Source organism: Pygocentrus nattereri, chromosome 14 (assembly GCF_015220715.1).
Source record: "Pygocentrus nattereri isolate fPygNat1 chromosome 14, fPygNat1.pri, whole genome shotgun sequence".
Lineage (NCBI taxonomy): Eukaryota > Metazoa > Chordata > Actinopteri > Characiformes > Serrasalmidae > Pygocentrus > Pygocentrus nattereri.
In genome coordinates this window covers 12,011,090-12,029,044 of record NC_051224.1, presented here as the reverse complement: position 1 = coordinate 12,029,044, position 17,955 = coordinate 12,011,090, and the positions used below count along the sequence as shown (strand labels likewise).

At 36.6% G+C, this 17,955-nt stretch overlaps 1 protein-coding gene across 2 annotated transcripts; it reads right to left on the bottom strand.

The window, feature by feature from the left end:
- Positions 1-352: 352 nt before the first annotated feature.
- On the bottom strand, positions 353-16,574 carry lat (linker for activation of T cells). 2 transcript variants are annotated; one of them, XM_017685833.2, is made up of 13 exons: positions 16,072-16,572; positions 12,937-13,041; positions 11,454-11,490; positions 11,102-11,133; positions 9,858-9,915; positions 8,910-8,959; positions 7,640-7,672; positions 7,069-7,132; positions 5,826-5,887; positions 4,591-4,650; positions 4,423-4,488; positions 4,135-4,205; positions 353-792 (listed from the first exon to the last, which is right to left on the bottom strand). In XM_017685833.2, the coding sequence occupies exons 2-13, from the start codon at positions 13,037-13,039 to the stop codon at positions 772-774; spliced, it is 657 nt and encodes a 218-aa protein (XP_017541322.1). In that variant the 5' UTR covers positions 13,040-13,041; positions 16,072-16,572; the 3' UTR covers positions 353-771. The 2 variants fall into 2 exon arrangements, with proteins under 2 accessions (XP_017541322.1, XP_017541329.1); XM_017685840.2 differs by lacking the exon at positions 7,640-7,672 and having other exon boundaries at positions 16,072-16,574.
- Positions 16,575-17,955: the final 1,381 nt, after the last annotated feature.

The window sequence follows — 17,955 nt, the reverse complement described above, 5'->3', positions numbered from 1 at the left end:
CGTGTATGATGTCCTCTATAAACGCAGACAACTTTATTCAAAATCGAGGCATTGAAAAATCTAAACTTCCAACTACCTTAATTTCATAACACACGTCACAATATAAAAAGAAAGGCAACAGAATTTCATCGTTTCCTCCTTTTTTGAGTTCTCTCGCTCTGTTACTCTCTCACCCACTCATCATCGATATAAGCTGCTTATCCTCCACTAACTGGGCAGGGTGTCAACAATCCATCATTATTAGTTCAAGCAGCTGGATTATGTGGTATATATAATGCTGCTGACTTCCCTGTCCTGGTGTCTAAGAGGGCTCTGCATAATATCATCTGATTTGAATGACACAAGAACAGCGTCGGTTGGGGTGTGTCATTTATTTCAGTATCATACAAATAAACAGCTGCAGAGCAGGAAAGGACTATTTCACATACAACGGCCAATGAACAACAGCTGAAATTATAGAAAAAAAGCCAGAAATTGTACATGTAAAATAAAAATAAAGAAAATATCATTTAAAAAGTTTTAAAAATATTCTCAGGTTATTGTCAGCAAATCCTGTCAACAGAATTCAAGAAAGTATGGTAAAATGTAATAAAGGGTCTGGATTTCCTTCTAGGATGTGATGTTTATTCAGTACAGAATGCATGATGTTTAAAAATGTGTGGTAAACACAAAATAGCAACTCGACAAAGTTGCTCATCAAATATATTATAAAACTTCTGCCTGCTTGATCTTCAGCTTTCTTCTTGACCTTTGTTGGCCGTTTTAAATCATCTAATGTGGAACAACCCACAACTGGAAGAAGAGAGAGAGAGAGAGAGAGAGAGAGAGAGAGAGAGAGAGAGAGAGAGAGAGAGAGAGAGAGAGAGAGAGAGAGAGAGAGAGAGAGAGAGAGGGGGGCGGGGGGGTGGGGGGTGGTAGAGAACACAATTATCTGAAGAGTTTAATTCCAGATAGCTGTATATCTGTAACAGTGCTGGGATATAACTAGTTTTTGAAAAGAATAACAGCTGACTTTAATAGAAAACACATTTGTATTACTCCAGTAAAGGTGGTATTAATTAATCAGAGTATAACTTTGATATATCCTGGATGTGTAAAGACCACTCCCAACAAAGGTTAGCAAATACTAGCTTTAAACATCTTTACTGTGCTCCTTAATGGCATATAACTACTTTTTTATGTTTATTCTTGTGTTTATGTGTCAGAATTTCAAGACTTTCACGATGATAGATCCATATGGTTTAAGCCACATACAGACCATTTGTACACTCTTAATATAACAAGATTCTGCTGTCCACGGTCACTAAGCTACCATCACACCAAACATTTAAGGTAGCAATGCAATTTTTTAAGCAATTGTTCATGTTGTTACAGTGGAAATGAGAAGATCGTTAGAAATGGTTGCCATGGCAGAAACCTGACATTAGTACCGGCCTTGACGTTTCACCTAAACGTCCTTTAAGCTGCATAAAATCTCTTCGTGGAAATGTTTAAGTGGAAAGTGAGTCTTTCAGCACTTAAAGTTGTTGGCAGTTCTAAAACTGACATGTAAAGGTGCAAATTTAAATTTGTCTCTCAAGCACTTAACTTGAAGGGGAATTCCACCAATATTTCAAAATGTCTGCATGTTCAATGTTTAAGATGTCATTGTGGTTTGATGTGAAATGCTCCACTTTAGAGACACTTACTGAGTCAGAATTGCTCACAGTGGAGACGGTAGGAACCAGACTTCCACCACTAAAAGCTCCCTCAGAAGAAGTTATCTATGAAGTTATCTATTATATGAAATGGTTATCAATGGATATGCTGCCTGAGACATCCTGATAGTTCTGAAATATAGGTTTGGCCTAAAATGTATTTTTAGAATGCATTCCTGTTAGAGGTACATGCAGGGTGTTGTAACACGAAATAGTCCCCAAAGAAAGTTTACTTTTTGAATTGGCCTATTTTATCACTATCAGCATTAGATATAAAGATCAGAAGCCATGTGTAGGTTTACTGCTGGTTTTGAATGGTTCCTGATTCCTCTCTCATTTCACTACTGTAAAGAGTTGGAGAGTTTCTCTACAATTAACCGTTTCACATCAAACCACTCTGAATGACTTTGTTTACGTTTCAACCATTGAATAAAACCCAAATTTTGGAAGGTTGGTGGATTTCCCCTTTAAAAAACATTTAACTTAAATGTTTTAGACATTTTTACTGACTGTGAGTTTTAGGTCAGACATAGAATTTACATACATATTTAAGCAACTGAATATTAGAAAGAGTGAGTTATCCTGAATAACCTCACAGGTTTTTCTTAGGTGGTCAGCAGAGTGACCCTGAGATATGGGAAAAATCATTTTGTATATACACACACACACACACACACACACACACACACACACACACACACACATATTATATATATATATATATATATATATATATATATTCTGCAGAAACGTCCACTTTCTATAGGTGTCTATAGAAAGTCTATAAAGTCTCTATAGGTGTCACTGGTGTTACCAGTCCTCATTGGTGTCACACATAAGAAAGGTAAGACCAGAGATGGTAACACCAGTAATATTTTAAATGAAAAATGCATTTTACAAAATGATCAAGCATCAAACCACATGTTGTCAATCATGGAATTTTCAGTGAAATATGTAATTTAATCCATTTGTATTCTATTTTTTCATTAGCCAACAATAAAGTGGGTCACTCCAGTGAATTCAACTAAAAACTTCATATGAAATCATGAGCTTAATGAGAAAATCTGATATATTTAGAATATTTATTTAGCATTTGTTTTCTTCATGTCATTTAAATCATATATTTCATAGCCATGTATAGATTATTGTAGTTAAAACTGCAAAAAAGCAACAACATTTTTTTCTTCAAAATGTGGCCTCACCCTTTACACATGACTATGGGGACAAGCACTTCTGTGGTGCTTGGAGTTCTAGATAACTGATTTAAAAACCAATATTCAGTCATCCATCTAAATCTTTGAATTCAAGTGTGCTGAACACTTCCATTGTCACAAGTGTATAAAACCAAGCACCTAGTCCTGCAGACTGCTCCTACAAACATTAGTGAAAGAATGGGTCACTCTCAGGAGCTCAGTGAATTCCAGCGTGGTACCATGATAGGACGGCACCTGTGCAACAAGTCCAGTTGTGAAATTTCTTCACTACTAAATATTCCACAGTCAACCGTCAGTGGTATTGTAACAAAGTGGAAGTGATTAGGAATGACAGCAGCTCAGCCACAAAGTGGTAGGCCACGTAAAATGGCAGAGCGGGGCCAGTGGATGCTGAGTTGACTGCACTGGTGTAAAGCGCTGCCACTGGACTCTAGAGCGGTGGAGACATGTTCTCTAGAGTGACGAATCTTGCTTCTCCGTTTGGCGATTGTCAGGAGAACAGTACTTGTCTGACTACACTGTGCCAAGTGTAAAGTTTGGTGGAGGGGGCATTATGGTGTGGGGTTGTTTTTCAGGAGTTGGACTCGGGCCCCTTAGTTCCAGTGAAAGGAACTCTTAATGCTTCAGCAGAACAAGAAATTTTGGGCAATTTCATGCTCCCAACTTTGTGGGAACAGTTTGGGGATGGCCCCTTACTGTTCCAACATGACTGCGCACCAGTGCCCAAAACAAGGTCCATAAAGACATGGATGAGTGAGTTGAATGAATGAGCCTGCACAGAGTCCTGACCTCGAACCGATAGAACACCTTTGGGATGAATTAGAGCTGAGACTGTGAGCCAGGAGTTCTTATCCAACATCAGAGTCTGACCTCACAAATGCACTTCTAGAAGAATGGTCAAAAAACTCCCATAAACACACTCCTAAACCTTGTGGAAAGCCTTCCCAGAAGAGTTGAAGCTGTTATAGTTGCAAAGGGTGGGCCAGCATCATATTAATCCCAATGGATTAAGAGTGGGATGTCACTTAATTACATATGAGTGTGAAAGCAGACGAGCAAATACTTTTGGAAATATAGTGTACATAGCTGAGATATGTGAATTTTGTCCCTATGTGCTAAATGCCTCTCCTCTTGCACTGTGATATGAAAGGACAGAACAGAGAAGTCTAGCCTGATAATGGCACTGAATACTGAATAATCTGCTGAAAGCAATGTTGTCTTACCTCTTGGTTAGGAGCATTTACATAGTCTGAGCTGCCCTGGCCGTCACTGCTGCAGCTACCAAGGGATCCAACTAGTGAATGTGGAAAAGAGTAAAAATAAAGAAAACTCTGGACCCATCCTTCCTCCCACCCACACACACACCCACACACACACACACACACACACACACACCATCTACCACTGTTCAACTGTTCAAAAAATGAGCTCCAAACCAACAGTCAGGTTGAATTCAAATAATATATTCATAGGATTAAAAAAATGAAAACATAACAAAGCCGCAAACTTACTTGGAGTTTGGAAGCTTCCAATGATGCTTCCTATGTTATCCGGTACATTGATATACTGTTGACTGTCTGTGAACATGTCAGAGTGCCCAGATTAGATCGTGTTTGTGTTACATTTTTACAGAGTATGAAAGGACATGACAGTAGGGTCATTATTAGAGTGAATCCTACCTGAATCACCACCATCATCATCATCATCTATGTCTTCATTGACATTCTCATAATTTTGTCCTAGAAAATGGAAAACAACCATGTCAAACAGAACACTGGAGAGAATAGCCATCTCTTATTTTTCATTGTCATACTATAAAAAAATATACAAAAAAGTATACAAACATGAAATGTACTTTCACTGGGGCACCCCAACCTATATACTGTGTATTTCAAATTCTGTGTATTTGAAATACTTATTATTTTAGGGGCAAGATTAACACCCCCACATATAGCATATTGCCCCAGAAAGTACTTATCTTTTATCACAAACACTCAAATGAATTGATATTATTGTTGCAATAACAGCGACAACAACAGAAACAACAAATAATAATAAGGAGAGAATAATGCTGATGAAACTATATTCATAAAATAATTTAACACAATCACACATACAAAACAATTTCTCCAAATATTATGATTGCATCCTGAATGAATCATAAATGTACAAAAATGAACATTCAATTTCAAGGTCCTATCTTGCTATTCTATAATAGAGGACAAATCTGCATTTATTGCAAATCGAATAATTTTTTTATTGTGAAGAACCTTGTTTTGTGTGTCCAAAAATAAGTCAACCAAGATACCTGTTTTTCTAAAAAATAAACTTATGACATGACCTGCACCAAATGATGTCATTTCCTCGGGAAAAAACCCCATAAAACTAAACATGATAGACCTGGGGAAAACAGGTCCTCTCATGGCTTTCTAAATATTGGTTAAAAAAAAACTGGGTCAAGAGTGGAGTAATAAATAATAAGTAATAATAAACAGTGTTATTCCATTTTTATAAAAAGTTGAAAAAATAATACAAACGTTTAATCAAATGTTAATGCAATTCTAAAGACACCACTTCATTGCTTTAGCCTTTCACAAGCATAAGATCAAAAATGCCAACTATGTTACCTAGGAATGGTAACATAGTGGACTTTAAAGTTTGACCTTATTGTCCACTATTCAGGATGTACTTCTTTGATAAAATATGACCTTGTATGAAAGGGATGAAAATACATATTTCCCACAGAAAAGAAAAATGCCCAAAACTATAGAATGATCCATTTCTCATTTTCTCAACACCAACGCATGAAGTCCCCTGCTTAACATCACAACACTACTCTTTCAAGATTTAGTAGAGCTTCAGGTCATTCGGTTGTGGTGTTAAGTCAAGGCCTCTGGATTATTCCTCAACCTACCTGAATTTGCAGAAGAGGCGAGACTGTGCTGTGACACATGTGGGTCATCTGGTAACACATCCCTACAACAGCAATACAGAGATGAGAACTGAAACTTATGAGACAATGTTTCCTATTTATCATTAGCAGTATGGATTTCTATTGAAGGTAACCATGCAGAGGCTAATGTGCACACTACTGGGCCAAAGATATTTTCCAAAATACTGCTAATTGCAGTATTATAGTTTTATAGAGGGCTGGCCCAAGTGTGCCTGCAGGCTAAAGTTAACCCACGAAAACATCTGAGTTGGCCCACCAGAAAGTTACCCTAAAATCCCCCTTGCTCAATGACAGAACACACATTCACTCATCAAGCACTTTATTAGGAGCACTTACATATATCTACACTCATTGTCCATTTTATCTGCTCCACTTACCATATAAGTGCATTTTTTTTGTTAGTTCTACAAATACACAGCACCGCCACAGAGCAGGTATTACTGGCTGTTGGATAAATGTCAGCACTTCAGTGACACAGACGTGGTGGTGTTGTGTTAGTGTGTGTTGTGCTGGTATGAGTGGATCAGATATAACAGTGTTGCTGGAGTTTTTAAACACCTCTGTGTCATTGCTGGGCTGAAAATAGTCCAACAACCAAAAAATGTCCAGCCAACAGTGTCCTGTGACCACTGATGAAGGACTAGAGGATGATTAATACAAACTGTGTAGCATGAGGTATTGCAGATAGACTACAGTCTGTAATTGTAGAACTACAAAGTGCACCTATATGGTAAGAGCTGATAAAATGGACAAAGAGTCTGGATACAAGGAGGTGAAGTCCTACTAAAGTGCTCAGTGAGTGTATTTTTATACTGTGTTTATCTACTATTTTATAACAAAATATACTGAAATACATGTACATAACATTCTAAAATACATTTAGCAAATCTTCTGATACCAATGTACCTTCTTCATTCACATGCTGTTTCTGATATAAGTGATAACTTTCATGATGTATTAATTTACCTACTCAAATCAGAGAACTCTATATTCAGTCTTATAGTTTCACTGAGTACTGTGTCTGTATGCTGACTACTGTAAAACATCCTGACTTTCTGCGAAGGAATTCCCAGTTGAAGGGGTGTTTTCTTTGATTTTTCCCAGTTGGAGACCAAAAATTCCTAGTTATGGATTTCAGGTGAACACAGCTCAGGAACTGTTCTGAAAAGTTAGTAGTCAAAGAAGTACAATGATGTGTTCTTACAGATAGTCAGGATAGTCGGGATTCTTGTCAGGGGGAAGCTCATAGCCATTTCCAGCATCCTCATCTAAATGTACAAGATACGAAATAAAATCACACCCTTACAGAGAAGTTATCTCACATCTTACACACACATCACATTTAGACAATATTCTCCATTTATATAGCTCACCAGACAAGACTTTGGTTTGGTGTCTGAGGTTCTTAGTTTTGCACTGGAGCTAAGAGGCTAACAAAGCTACCAAGTAATGAAAGCTTTTATAGAGTTTAGCTGCAGAGTTTAGCACTGTACAAACTACATGCCCAAATCATCACACATTTGCCTCAAACCACAGAGTTGTTATGTAATCTGAAATAGCTTCTATGGCTTCTGACGCTGTCTATATATATATATATATATATATATATATATACAGACAAAGTGCTGACAAAATTCATGCTTCAGTGTGGCTGCTACTATTGTTTTTAGCTGTGTGAGGTGCTTTTGTCCAGATCTCAATGACATTCTGCTGTCTGTCTTTACACTGGCCTCATAGCTCCAGTGCATTTGCCTTGTAGTTCCTGTGCAACTCACCTTCTTGATTCACATAATCAATCTCACTTTCACCTAGAAAGAAAATGGATATTAAGGCAAGAAAAAGCACGACAACCATCAGATTATGAAGAAGTCAACAGCAGAATCTGCGTAAACTTCCTGTGTCACTGAGAATTGGACATAAAATATCCTTTCATTTTCACTTTTTCATTTTTGTTTCATGACAACAAGGGAGCTGTCAAAACCCCTTAAACACACCTTAACTGGGATAGACTCACTCAGCCCAGTCTTGAGTGGGTCATTATTTTTCAGAAAATGGCAACAAAAGACAATATGACAAACTACACCAATGTTCAATAATAGAGGTGCAATTCAGAAAAGACAATATTCTTCTGCCCAGCAAAAATACGGATTGGCTGAAAATCTGCCGTCTGTTAATATGTTACTATTTTCAGTTCATGAGAGCATCCAACATTATAAAAGAACAATACTTTATTATAACACACTAGTCACAAGCCAATATAAGCATAAGAAGTATCCTTTTTCCCTTCTCTCGATTCTGAGGTAAAGAGGAAGTGCTACTTTCAGAGGAAGGAGGGTCTGCAGTCTTGCTTGTTTCATATTATATTTAATGCAATAATAATTCGTATTAAAATGAATCCTTTATTTGTTTCAGTCTCTTAAATGTATTGCTTAATGTGCACATTGAAAGGCTTGTATTGATGCAATATGTGGTATTGTTACACTCATATTTAAAATAAAATTGAACTCGCTATTATTGAATAATAATAGCCTCAGCATTCTGCTTTTCTGTTATTTTACTTGCTGCAACAATAAGCCTGCCTGAAACTAATGTTGCCTTATTACATTTTAATGTTATCTAATAGCTCTAAAATGAATATAGTATACAGTTGATGTCTGGTCATATGTGTGTATATTGAATATTGTACAATGGCTTTGAACTTGGCTTGGCAAATCAGATTTTAGAATTGGAATTATACATACACTACTCAACCCCTTAAATAGCCAGAACATACCAGGGGGTCTGAAGTTTTTTCATGCTTCAATAAAATTAGAGTTACTCAGTCAGTTTGCATTACAGTCCATGTAATGTGAATTATTCATTAATCAATTAATATTTGGCTGTTAATCTTAAAACATATTATTCAGTAATTATTAAGTAACTGCTATCAAACAAACATATGTTACGTAGTCATGATGTTTCTTTCAATTACTTGAAGGGCTTATTGCTGACATTGAGTTACAGCAAACAAATGTTTCGAAGTCAAGGTGGCTGCAGCAAACTCACAATCAAAGGAAGGGCAAGCAGAGCTCCGCCTGGCATCAGCCATTGGAGAACTGAACAGAGAACACAGGAAAAGAGCAAGTAGCAATTAAAAAACACAAGTAATCATACTTCAAAATTGACTCATGCAGAAGTGGAGAAGTATCCTCCACAACATAACTTTAGCAGAACTACAAAATTATTAATAGAGATGGCACCAGTTCAACGCCTGTTGTTGGTATCAGGGTAATTACAGAAGTTAAAACTAGATCAGACGTCGGAGAACAAATCTTATTTGATTCCATCCTGAGATTTCACAGAATTGTTTTGCATGAAAGCGGAGTAAATACTGAATAAAATAAATACTGCCCTAAATTTATTCAGTGATGTATCCCATCACAACACATAAAACATCAGCGTATACAGATTAGAACACATTCAGAATTCATACTGTTGATACATGGGAAAACTCGCTCTGGTCATTTAATTCACACTGTTATCAACATGACAGACGTATCACTTACAATAGACTTTTGTCCCATTAGACACTTTAAAACAGAGAAACTGTAGTTCTAAAATAATCAAAAATCCAAAAATACAATTATGGAGGCAAACATTCTCTGAAGTAAAATGTCATTAAAATCGACAGAAGCAGCCTTTATGACAGATGATGCTTGTTGGAATAAGCCTTTATAAAAGCTTACCTAGGCATGTCAGTTATATATATAAAAAATATACATGCAGATAGACACACATACACACACAGAAATCCGCACTATACATCAGCCCTCAGGTCAACTTGAAGAGGCAGTATTGGCCTGAAGCATAAATGCTTATTCCAACAAGCATCAACTGTCATAAAGGCTATACATATATATATATATATACACATAGATGTCAGCCATCTCTATGTAAGTATACGTGTGTGTGTGTGTGTGTGCGTGTGCGCGTGTGTGTGTGTGCTTGACTCACGTAATAATCGGTAGAGAATTTTGAGTAGGGAGGGTGTTGGGCAAAGGATTCTCTGCATCTAAAGAACAGAGAAGCTGACTTCATTACCAACATAGCTACCCACTTTCGTTAACATACTATACAACAATAATTACTTTAATTAAAAAGACAAGATCGTCACACAGTGTTATAATAACTGTGCTATATGCCATAATAGTTGAAATATTTACACTTCCTTTCAAAAGTTTACAATCTCTATCTTCAATAGTGTGAACCTAGTTTCTACTCTACAGCTTCATAGGCATCAACCAGTTAGTAAGAATTTGTAAAAATGAAAATGTATAAAGTAATAACTATGAATAAATAATCATGTTATTTGTGACTTAATAACTCTTCCCAAAACAGTTGCTGTACTAGCTGTTACTGAATAAGAGTAATTACTAGTATGACATGTGATTCAAAGCTTTTGAACGGTAGTGTACAAAAGTCAGAAACCATCCTTCATCCTTCAAAAATCATTAAGTATATTTAACGGAAGATTACACAGAAGCCTCAACAGCCAAATCAAATACTGATTGATTCAGCCTGTGTCACCCTTTGCCTTTATAACAGCTTCCATTCCTCCAAATCTGCAAGGAAATTTCCCACTCCTCCACTGTTCAGACCTAGACATTGGTTGCAATTTCACGATCCGAGTAATCCCAAACACATTCAGTGATGTTGAGATCTGGACTCTGGGGTGGTCAGTCCATTGTTCTGAGCACACCAGCAGCTTCTTAGTTTGATTTGAAAATGTTATTCTTTGTTGTCCATTTCCTTTTTTCGGGTAAGGGCTTGACAGCTACACATCCTTTCAGACATAGTGTTGAGTTGTCTTCTCACAGTGGACGGATGGACAGAAACACCTGTAGATTTTTTCAGATCTGAAGTGGCGTTTGAATTTCTCCTCTCTCTCACAGATGAAAGATTTAAGTACTGTTTATCAGATGGGCACAGTTTCAGTGGTCTACCAGATCTTGCAGTGGACTCTTACTCTGTCCAGTTTTCTCTGCGTCCAGTTTTGGAAACTCCTGTTCTTTTCACTTATTTACCTTTGATATTCCCAAACAGTAATAATCCCAGAAATATCTCCTGAAAAGTGCATAAATTGTACTTAATGGTTAACTTAAATAAATGAAGGATGGTCTCTGACTTTGGTGCAGTACTGTGTGTAGCTGACAAATATGTTTTTAATATTGTTGTAAATAAGTGAATATTGTATTTACATTGTGGGCGCATAATTGTAAATCCATGGTTCCTGTAAGATCAGAGAGATACATGCTTGTTTATAGCTATCACTTATGCAAAACCACACACACACATACACACACACACACACAAATAAAGGACACACAAAGCACAGCTGGCTCTAAGCAGAGTACACAGATCTAATTCAATAAGGTAGTGCAATATAAAATAGCATTAAGAAACACTTCAGATTTGCTAAAAAAAAATCAATCCTTTAGATGGGATTTATCACCTAAAATAAAAAAGTGAGCATTAGAAACACAAATGAACCTAAAGACAGCTGCACATATCTCTGCATATTTCTAATAATAATTAGACATCATTCCTTACCCGTGACTGGACTGTTGATAGTGCTGTGATATGTATTCTATGAAAAAAAAGTCAGGAAATGATCATTAGACAATGTTTAACCCCATAACGTTCCCAGTTCATTTTTGCACAAACGCTAATTATTCAGCAGGAACAATGTTCTGACGGAGCTCTTCTTAGGTAATAGAGGTGTACAATAAAATTTTGCGGCTGCCAGGGGACCAATGGCTTGTTAAGAGGTCAATAGGATTAAATTAGCTGAGTTTATGGATTATCACAGTCCAAAAAAATCTCAAAATCTCCAAAATAGTAACTCGGAGAAGGCAAAAAATAAAATCTCTATTTTGAATGTACATTAATGTAAAGAGAGTTTTATTTTGTTAAGTGATTTTGAATAATTTCTATTAGTCCAATCATCAAGTTCATTTGTAAGGAGCAGCTGCCGTGGTGTTTCAGTGATGCAGAAAAATGAAAACGAAAAATTGGACGTGTTGTTTGAGGTTTATTTTATTCTTGGACAGTGACGATGCACACTACCACTGAAAAGTTTAGAATCACCAGCCATGTTAATAGGTGTGCTCCTTTATCCTATAATGAACTGTCATATTAATAGATTTTAATTATTAAAAGTGATTTTATATAATATGTAGATTTAAATAAATTAAATAAACCCTTCAAAGATTCTTTACTAAAGGCAAAAGTTGTGTAGAGAAGCATGACAACTTTAAAAAAACATGTGAATACTTAAATGGTTCTTTGTCTTTTTGGTTCTTCTCTGTAATGGAGAACCCCTTAAAAAAGGGTTCAGCTATTACTATAAATCAAAGAACCCTTTTCAGCACTATATAGTACCCTTTCTCATAGGAGTGTAAACCACCAGCCAAAGATAATATAGCACATACAGCTCTGTTAATTAATTTGGGCACATTTTACATATTTAAATCGTTTACAGCTTTCCGCTAGTTACTAGACATTTGTGAAACTGCATTTTATTAGCATCACATTAGAACCACTTTATATTTAGTAGTATGCAAAAGTTTGAGCACTCCTGGTCAAATGACACGTTTTGTTGATTTTCTAAGTGAAAATAAGTTTCTCCACAGAGAAATTAAACACGACATCTTGCTGTTAATTTTAGCACACAATGTCTCTTTATTTGATGAGTGCAACATACTGAATTTCTTTTTTATCCAAAATATTCAATTCAACAAACAACCAGTCACTGCACATTAAAATGTGCAGAGGTGTGCTCTCTTTAGAGGCTTCTATACATGTACAGGATACTTTAGATACTCATTTTCACTTCGAGAATCAACAAAACGTCATTTGACCAGGGGCGCCCAAACTTTTGCATGCGATACAATATATCTGCAAGAAAAGTTTATATTATAAAAAAGATTCATTTCAGACTTTTGAGTGGAAGTGTATATATCTTTCCTGCACAGACAGAGGTTTTATTTTCCGGTGATGGAAGTGTCTACATAGAGGCTCTGCGTTATCTTACTTGATTTGCTGTTTCCTTTGCAGTGTAGGCAAATACTGGCCAGCAAGATGATTGACAGAACAAGTGCTGCACCCACCAAGCTTAGTAGTGTGGAGGAATCCATACCTGAGAAGTTTGGGACAGTTTTTAAATGTTTAGGTTTAAACTTGAAGTCACTGACATTATTCCAACACATTTGTACGTCTGGTCGAAAGAGGGTTTGAGAGACCAAACCAGGGGTTCAATTGGATGTTTACTGGTCGAACAGCTGAGTTATAATCCACAATTTCCAACCACTTCTGAGGAAAAACAGCTACTTTATCTGTCACTATTGTTATTATTTCTTTACTAAATAAATGTCATTTAGTAAAGAAACAGTGATAGAAATTTCATAACACATGCACAAGCACCAAAAAACACATTTATAAAACAATACTTGAATATTTATAAACAGCTTAAAGTCAGTTATCTCCAGATGATAGAAGACATTTTATGATGTAAATGACATCGGAGACCTAAAATAAAGCGACACGTTTGTATTACATTTATAACACTGCTATGAAGCATCATACCCTAGAAATGGTACTTATAAGGCAGATGCCACATTAAAAGCTCCATATATTAGTTCTACTGAAGATTTTGATGCCCTTAAACTTTTTTCCCCTCCATACTGTCGCTGTCTAAAGAAAAGCAAACATTTCCAAAATGCTAACGTTACAGGAAAGGCACAAAAAACATTCTTAAGTGGTTGTGTAAGTTAACGCAATGGGATTTAGTTCCAAGCGATTTTGGAGCAATTCTGATCAATTCTTCACTCAATTCAAAGGCTGCCGACCTCAAATGATGTGCAAAACTAAAAATAGATGGAGATGCTTTTTATTTTTTACTGATAGTATTTATGAATATACACAATCCCATTAAAAAAAAACAACCCTGAAAAAAATACCTTTGGCTAAATACTGAGCTCGTAAAAGTTCAGTGTCTGTATTTTTACTTCATTGAAAAAAGCAAAAAAATGTCTAGTGAATTATTAGTTACACTATTTTGAAGGATGATTTCTTCTTTCAGAGAATTGTGAGGCTGCAGAGAAACATGAGAAACAGAGTTAGTTGTTTATATCTGCAGCCACATTAGTTCCATTTCTTAGAAATGACGCTTCATATCAGTGTCATCAGTCACCTCTTATGTCAATACAATGTAACATTTCATATAATCACCTTGTGATTACTGCAATAAGCTGTTCATAAACATATTCAAGTACTGCTTTATAAATCCGTTATTTACGTTATGAAGCCTTTATGTAAGCAGCGTTTAAACAAAATGTTACCGTTTACTGCATAAAAGGGCCTTGTTTAATTTCATTTTAACATTACTTATTTTTTGTTAACTTAAACCATAACATGAAGAGCTTAGCACTGTTGTGTGAAAAAATGGATGTTCATACATGAAATGGTGTTTAAATGTTGTTTTAGTCTACAGTCACATGCAAACGTTTGGGCACCCCTGATTAAGTGACATGTTGACTTTCTAAGTGAAAATAAGTTTTTTTCCCCTCCAAACTCAGTTAATACACAGCAATTGTGCATTAAAACATGCAGCTGTTTTCTTCAAAAACTTTTGAGTTTCACATAGAAAATCAAACATGCGATGTGACCCATTTTGGCATAAGACTGTATTAGATTATTTAAGATAAGACAGGATAATTTAATCCTTTAATAGGCCGACAATAAGGAATTTCTCAGTGCCACAGCAGCAAAGGGAGAGCAAGGCACTCAATAAAAGAGCTGTTGGGGCCCAATTGGAAATGTGTTTTTTTTTTGCTTAATGGGTAAGAAAGTCAGAAATGTAGTCCTGTCATTTTCTGTTATGGCTTAAATGACTAAACTAAACTACACTGTTAGACCTTAAGACCAGACTTAATATAGTTAAGACAAGATTAGAAAAGCATTTGATACCAAAATGTTAAAACAAAAACATTTTTTCAATTTTTTTCCCCCCATGAAATAAATAAATGAACACCATCTTTCAAAGGAAAATGATTTAATTGCACTTCAACACATCCTCAATCTGATTAATCTCATTTAGCATCAGCAGGGCTGCACAGGAACCCCAACATATATTCACACCCTGTGGTGCTGTGTATGTATGTGAGTGTGGTTGCATTTACTGCCAGGAAACGGATTTCCTGTATTTTGCAGTTAGATGAGAAGAAGACAAGAAAAAAAGGCACACTATAAAAGGCTGAGTGGGCCTAGGCCTCTCTTTACACCTCCAGCTGCAGAACCTCTCTTGGCCCCAAACCCCCAAGAACCAGGCCCTTGGCACAGCCACCTCCATTTCACCAGTGCTTACTCACACACCCTACACACTCTAGATATCAAGTTCAACCTGAACCTACACCTACATCAAGAACTGATGCATATGTACCACCATGGATGTTGCACATTTTGTCACTGATATGAAACAAGACAAGACAAATCAACCAAAAAACATGCAAAAACATAAATGTCATTGAGGTAACTATTGCATAATTCATTGAAATCAATCATGCATAGTTCAGAAACGAGTACAGCATACACTTTCTTTGATTTCACTTCTCTTTTTGGGGTTAATGATAAGAAGGAAGGAAGGAAAGTGTGAAAATGAGGTTTCCTTAACAGACCAATCTGTGGTATACCATTATGAGACCGTTTGACCACTTTGTTGCGCCAAAGGACATTAGAGCACCTTATAACCCAAATTTTTAAAAAGCCAGCTAAAGACAAGATGGAGCCTAAAGAACGTCGAGGAAATAAGCCTGAGAAAATGGCGAGACGATGACGAATGACAAGGACAAAAACACGTCCTTGAGGACTGAACTAAAGGACCATTTGAGGCAAGTACCAAGCTGCATCTTTAAATAGGCTTGCTCAATTACAAATGCTAATATTTCTGACAATGAATGTAAGGCAAAGATTGGCATGATGCCATTTCTAACATGCTAACTGGTGGCACTTCACCTCATTATTACATTAGTCTTACTGACTGAACTGTTTCTCTAAAGTCACATCACATTGCACATTGGACAGTTTCCTAAAATTTTTTGCTCAAACATAAACTTTCAGTTGAGGTTCAGTGACGCTCTGAGTACAAAAAAATGAATTCAGTCAAACTTACCTGCACAGTAGCAGCAACTGCCAGTCAGGGTCCAGAGCCAAACTGGAAGACCTTTCCACACACACTCAACACACGTCACTGACCAATTTTACACCTTGATCACACCCTAGGTTGGGTCATACTGGTGAACCCACACAGTTAGTACCTCTCTTCGTCTATGTTCTAAACCTAGGCCTCCCACTTCTCTTTCTTCTCCCGTCGCTCTATTAGCACCTCCGCTTTAGATGGCCACAAAATCATCCAATCTGCTCTTAATCTACAAAAGTAACACAAGCAGCCTGCCTCTACTCAAGCGCTCGACCCAGTGCTTCAGTTTGACCAAATAAGCCCTTGGAGAACTAGGCCATCCCTGACTAACTTTGCAGTTCTTTATCTTTCCTGTGCCTGCTCTTTCCTTCGCTCGACCTCTCTCTCTCCTCATAGGCTCGTTCTGAATGCCGTCTCAGTCTCTAAGCTCCTTTCTCTCTCTCTCTCTCTCTCTCTCCGTGGTTTCTCTCATTCATCTGACCTGCCTCCGCAACTGCTTTTCTGTCTGCACGCTGCTCCTCTTCTCCCTTCTTTAAATCTCCTCATAGCCTCACAGAGGCAAGTATTACTTAACCTCTTAAGCTTTTTTGCATATCCACATCTATTCAGCTATTATGTAGGAAAAAGAAATGATTGTTATTCATTTAATAAATGGAAATGAAATGGAACAGCAGAACTCAATGCAACATTTTCTTAGCTTAGTAGACTCTTTTAAAGTAACATTTGAAAGTGTATTTACGTGTAATTGACATTCTTCCTGGTTCTTGTTTATTTTTATGTTTTTATTTCATTTGATTGTATTATTCTTATTTAATTGTATCACATGAGTGTAAAGCGGTTTGAGCTGCTACAAAGTGCTTGATGTATAAAGTTTATTATGATTCTAAAAGAGTGAGGAATAGAAGTTTTGACAAGCGGACAGATTAGTTTAAGGGGTTCTACACTGTTTTAGCATTAACAGGATGCACACACACCACTAATCTGAATTGAGTTTGGGTCAAAGAGTTATTGAAGGTCAGACAATATGATGATGTAGGTCTACAGTGGACATGATGATAAATGCTGTTAAATCAATCCTGATTACTTCCATAAGGTTTTTCTCTGAAGCGGACAATGTGATGATATGGTGTCATTATTATGATACATTTTCACAGTATGCATTTCTTAATATATCATGGGTACCATCAGAACAAAACACAGAAAAACTATACGTATCTTAATATGATGGATTTAAATTAATTTTATAGAGTAGGCGTGTTCAGTCTCATCTGCAAAGGTCTGGAGCGGGTGCAGCTTTTCATTCCAAGTAAGCAGTAGCATGCTCATGAAATGAGTTGGTCTCAGTCTTCAAACAACTGATCAGTTGAACAATCAATTGCTTCAGTGAAAATGAACTGAAACGTTGCAGTCATGCTGGCCCTTTGTAGATAGGATTGGACACTCCTGATATACAGCTTATGTACAATAGACCATTTGCAAAAATATGACACGCCTTTCAACCAATCACACAATCATAGTCACCTCTAAATGTCTCTTCCACCGTCAGGTGACGGAAAACTTGACAGAACAAAGCCTGCAGCGAGAATGCCAGCGGCAGTAAAATAGTCTGATTTATCAGACTAAAAAAATGGTTGAATGATTGTTGAGGAACACAAAATGCCTGACACACGCTATAGGGATCATCTATAAGGTGCTGCTGTTTTTATTTCATTCCTAAAGCTGAAAAGGTTTTAGATTAAACTATACAGTAGACCAAACTCACAGCTCAGTGAGTGTGTTTACATGCACTTAGTAACCTGATCATTATCGGATTTCGGCAAATGGTCAACAGGCTCAAACTTCTGAGATCAGATTAAG

Excerpts from the sequence above, each read along its gene's own strand:
- lat (XM_017685833.2), bottom strand. The coding sequence starts at position 13,039 with ATGGATTCCTCCACACTACTAAGCTTGGTGGGTGCAGCACTTGTTCTG. Across the intron at positions 11,134-11,453 it reads TATCAACAGTCCAGTCACGG|GAACCATGGATTTACAATTA; the intron begins GTAAGGAATGAT and ends CTGATCTTACAG. Across the intron at positions 793-4,134 it reads TAAATGCTCCTAACCAAGAG|TTGTGGGTTGTTCCACATTA; the intron begins GTAAGACAACAT and ends CTCTTCTTCCAG.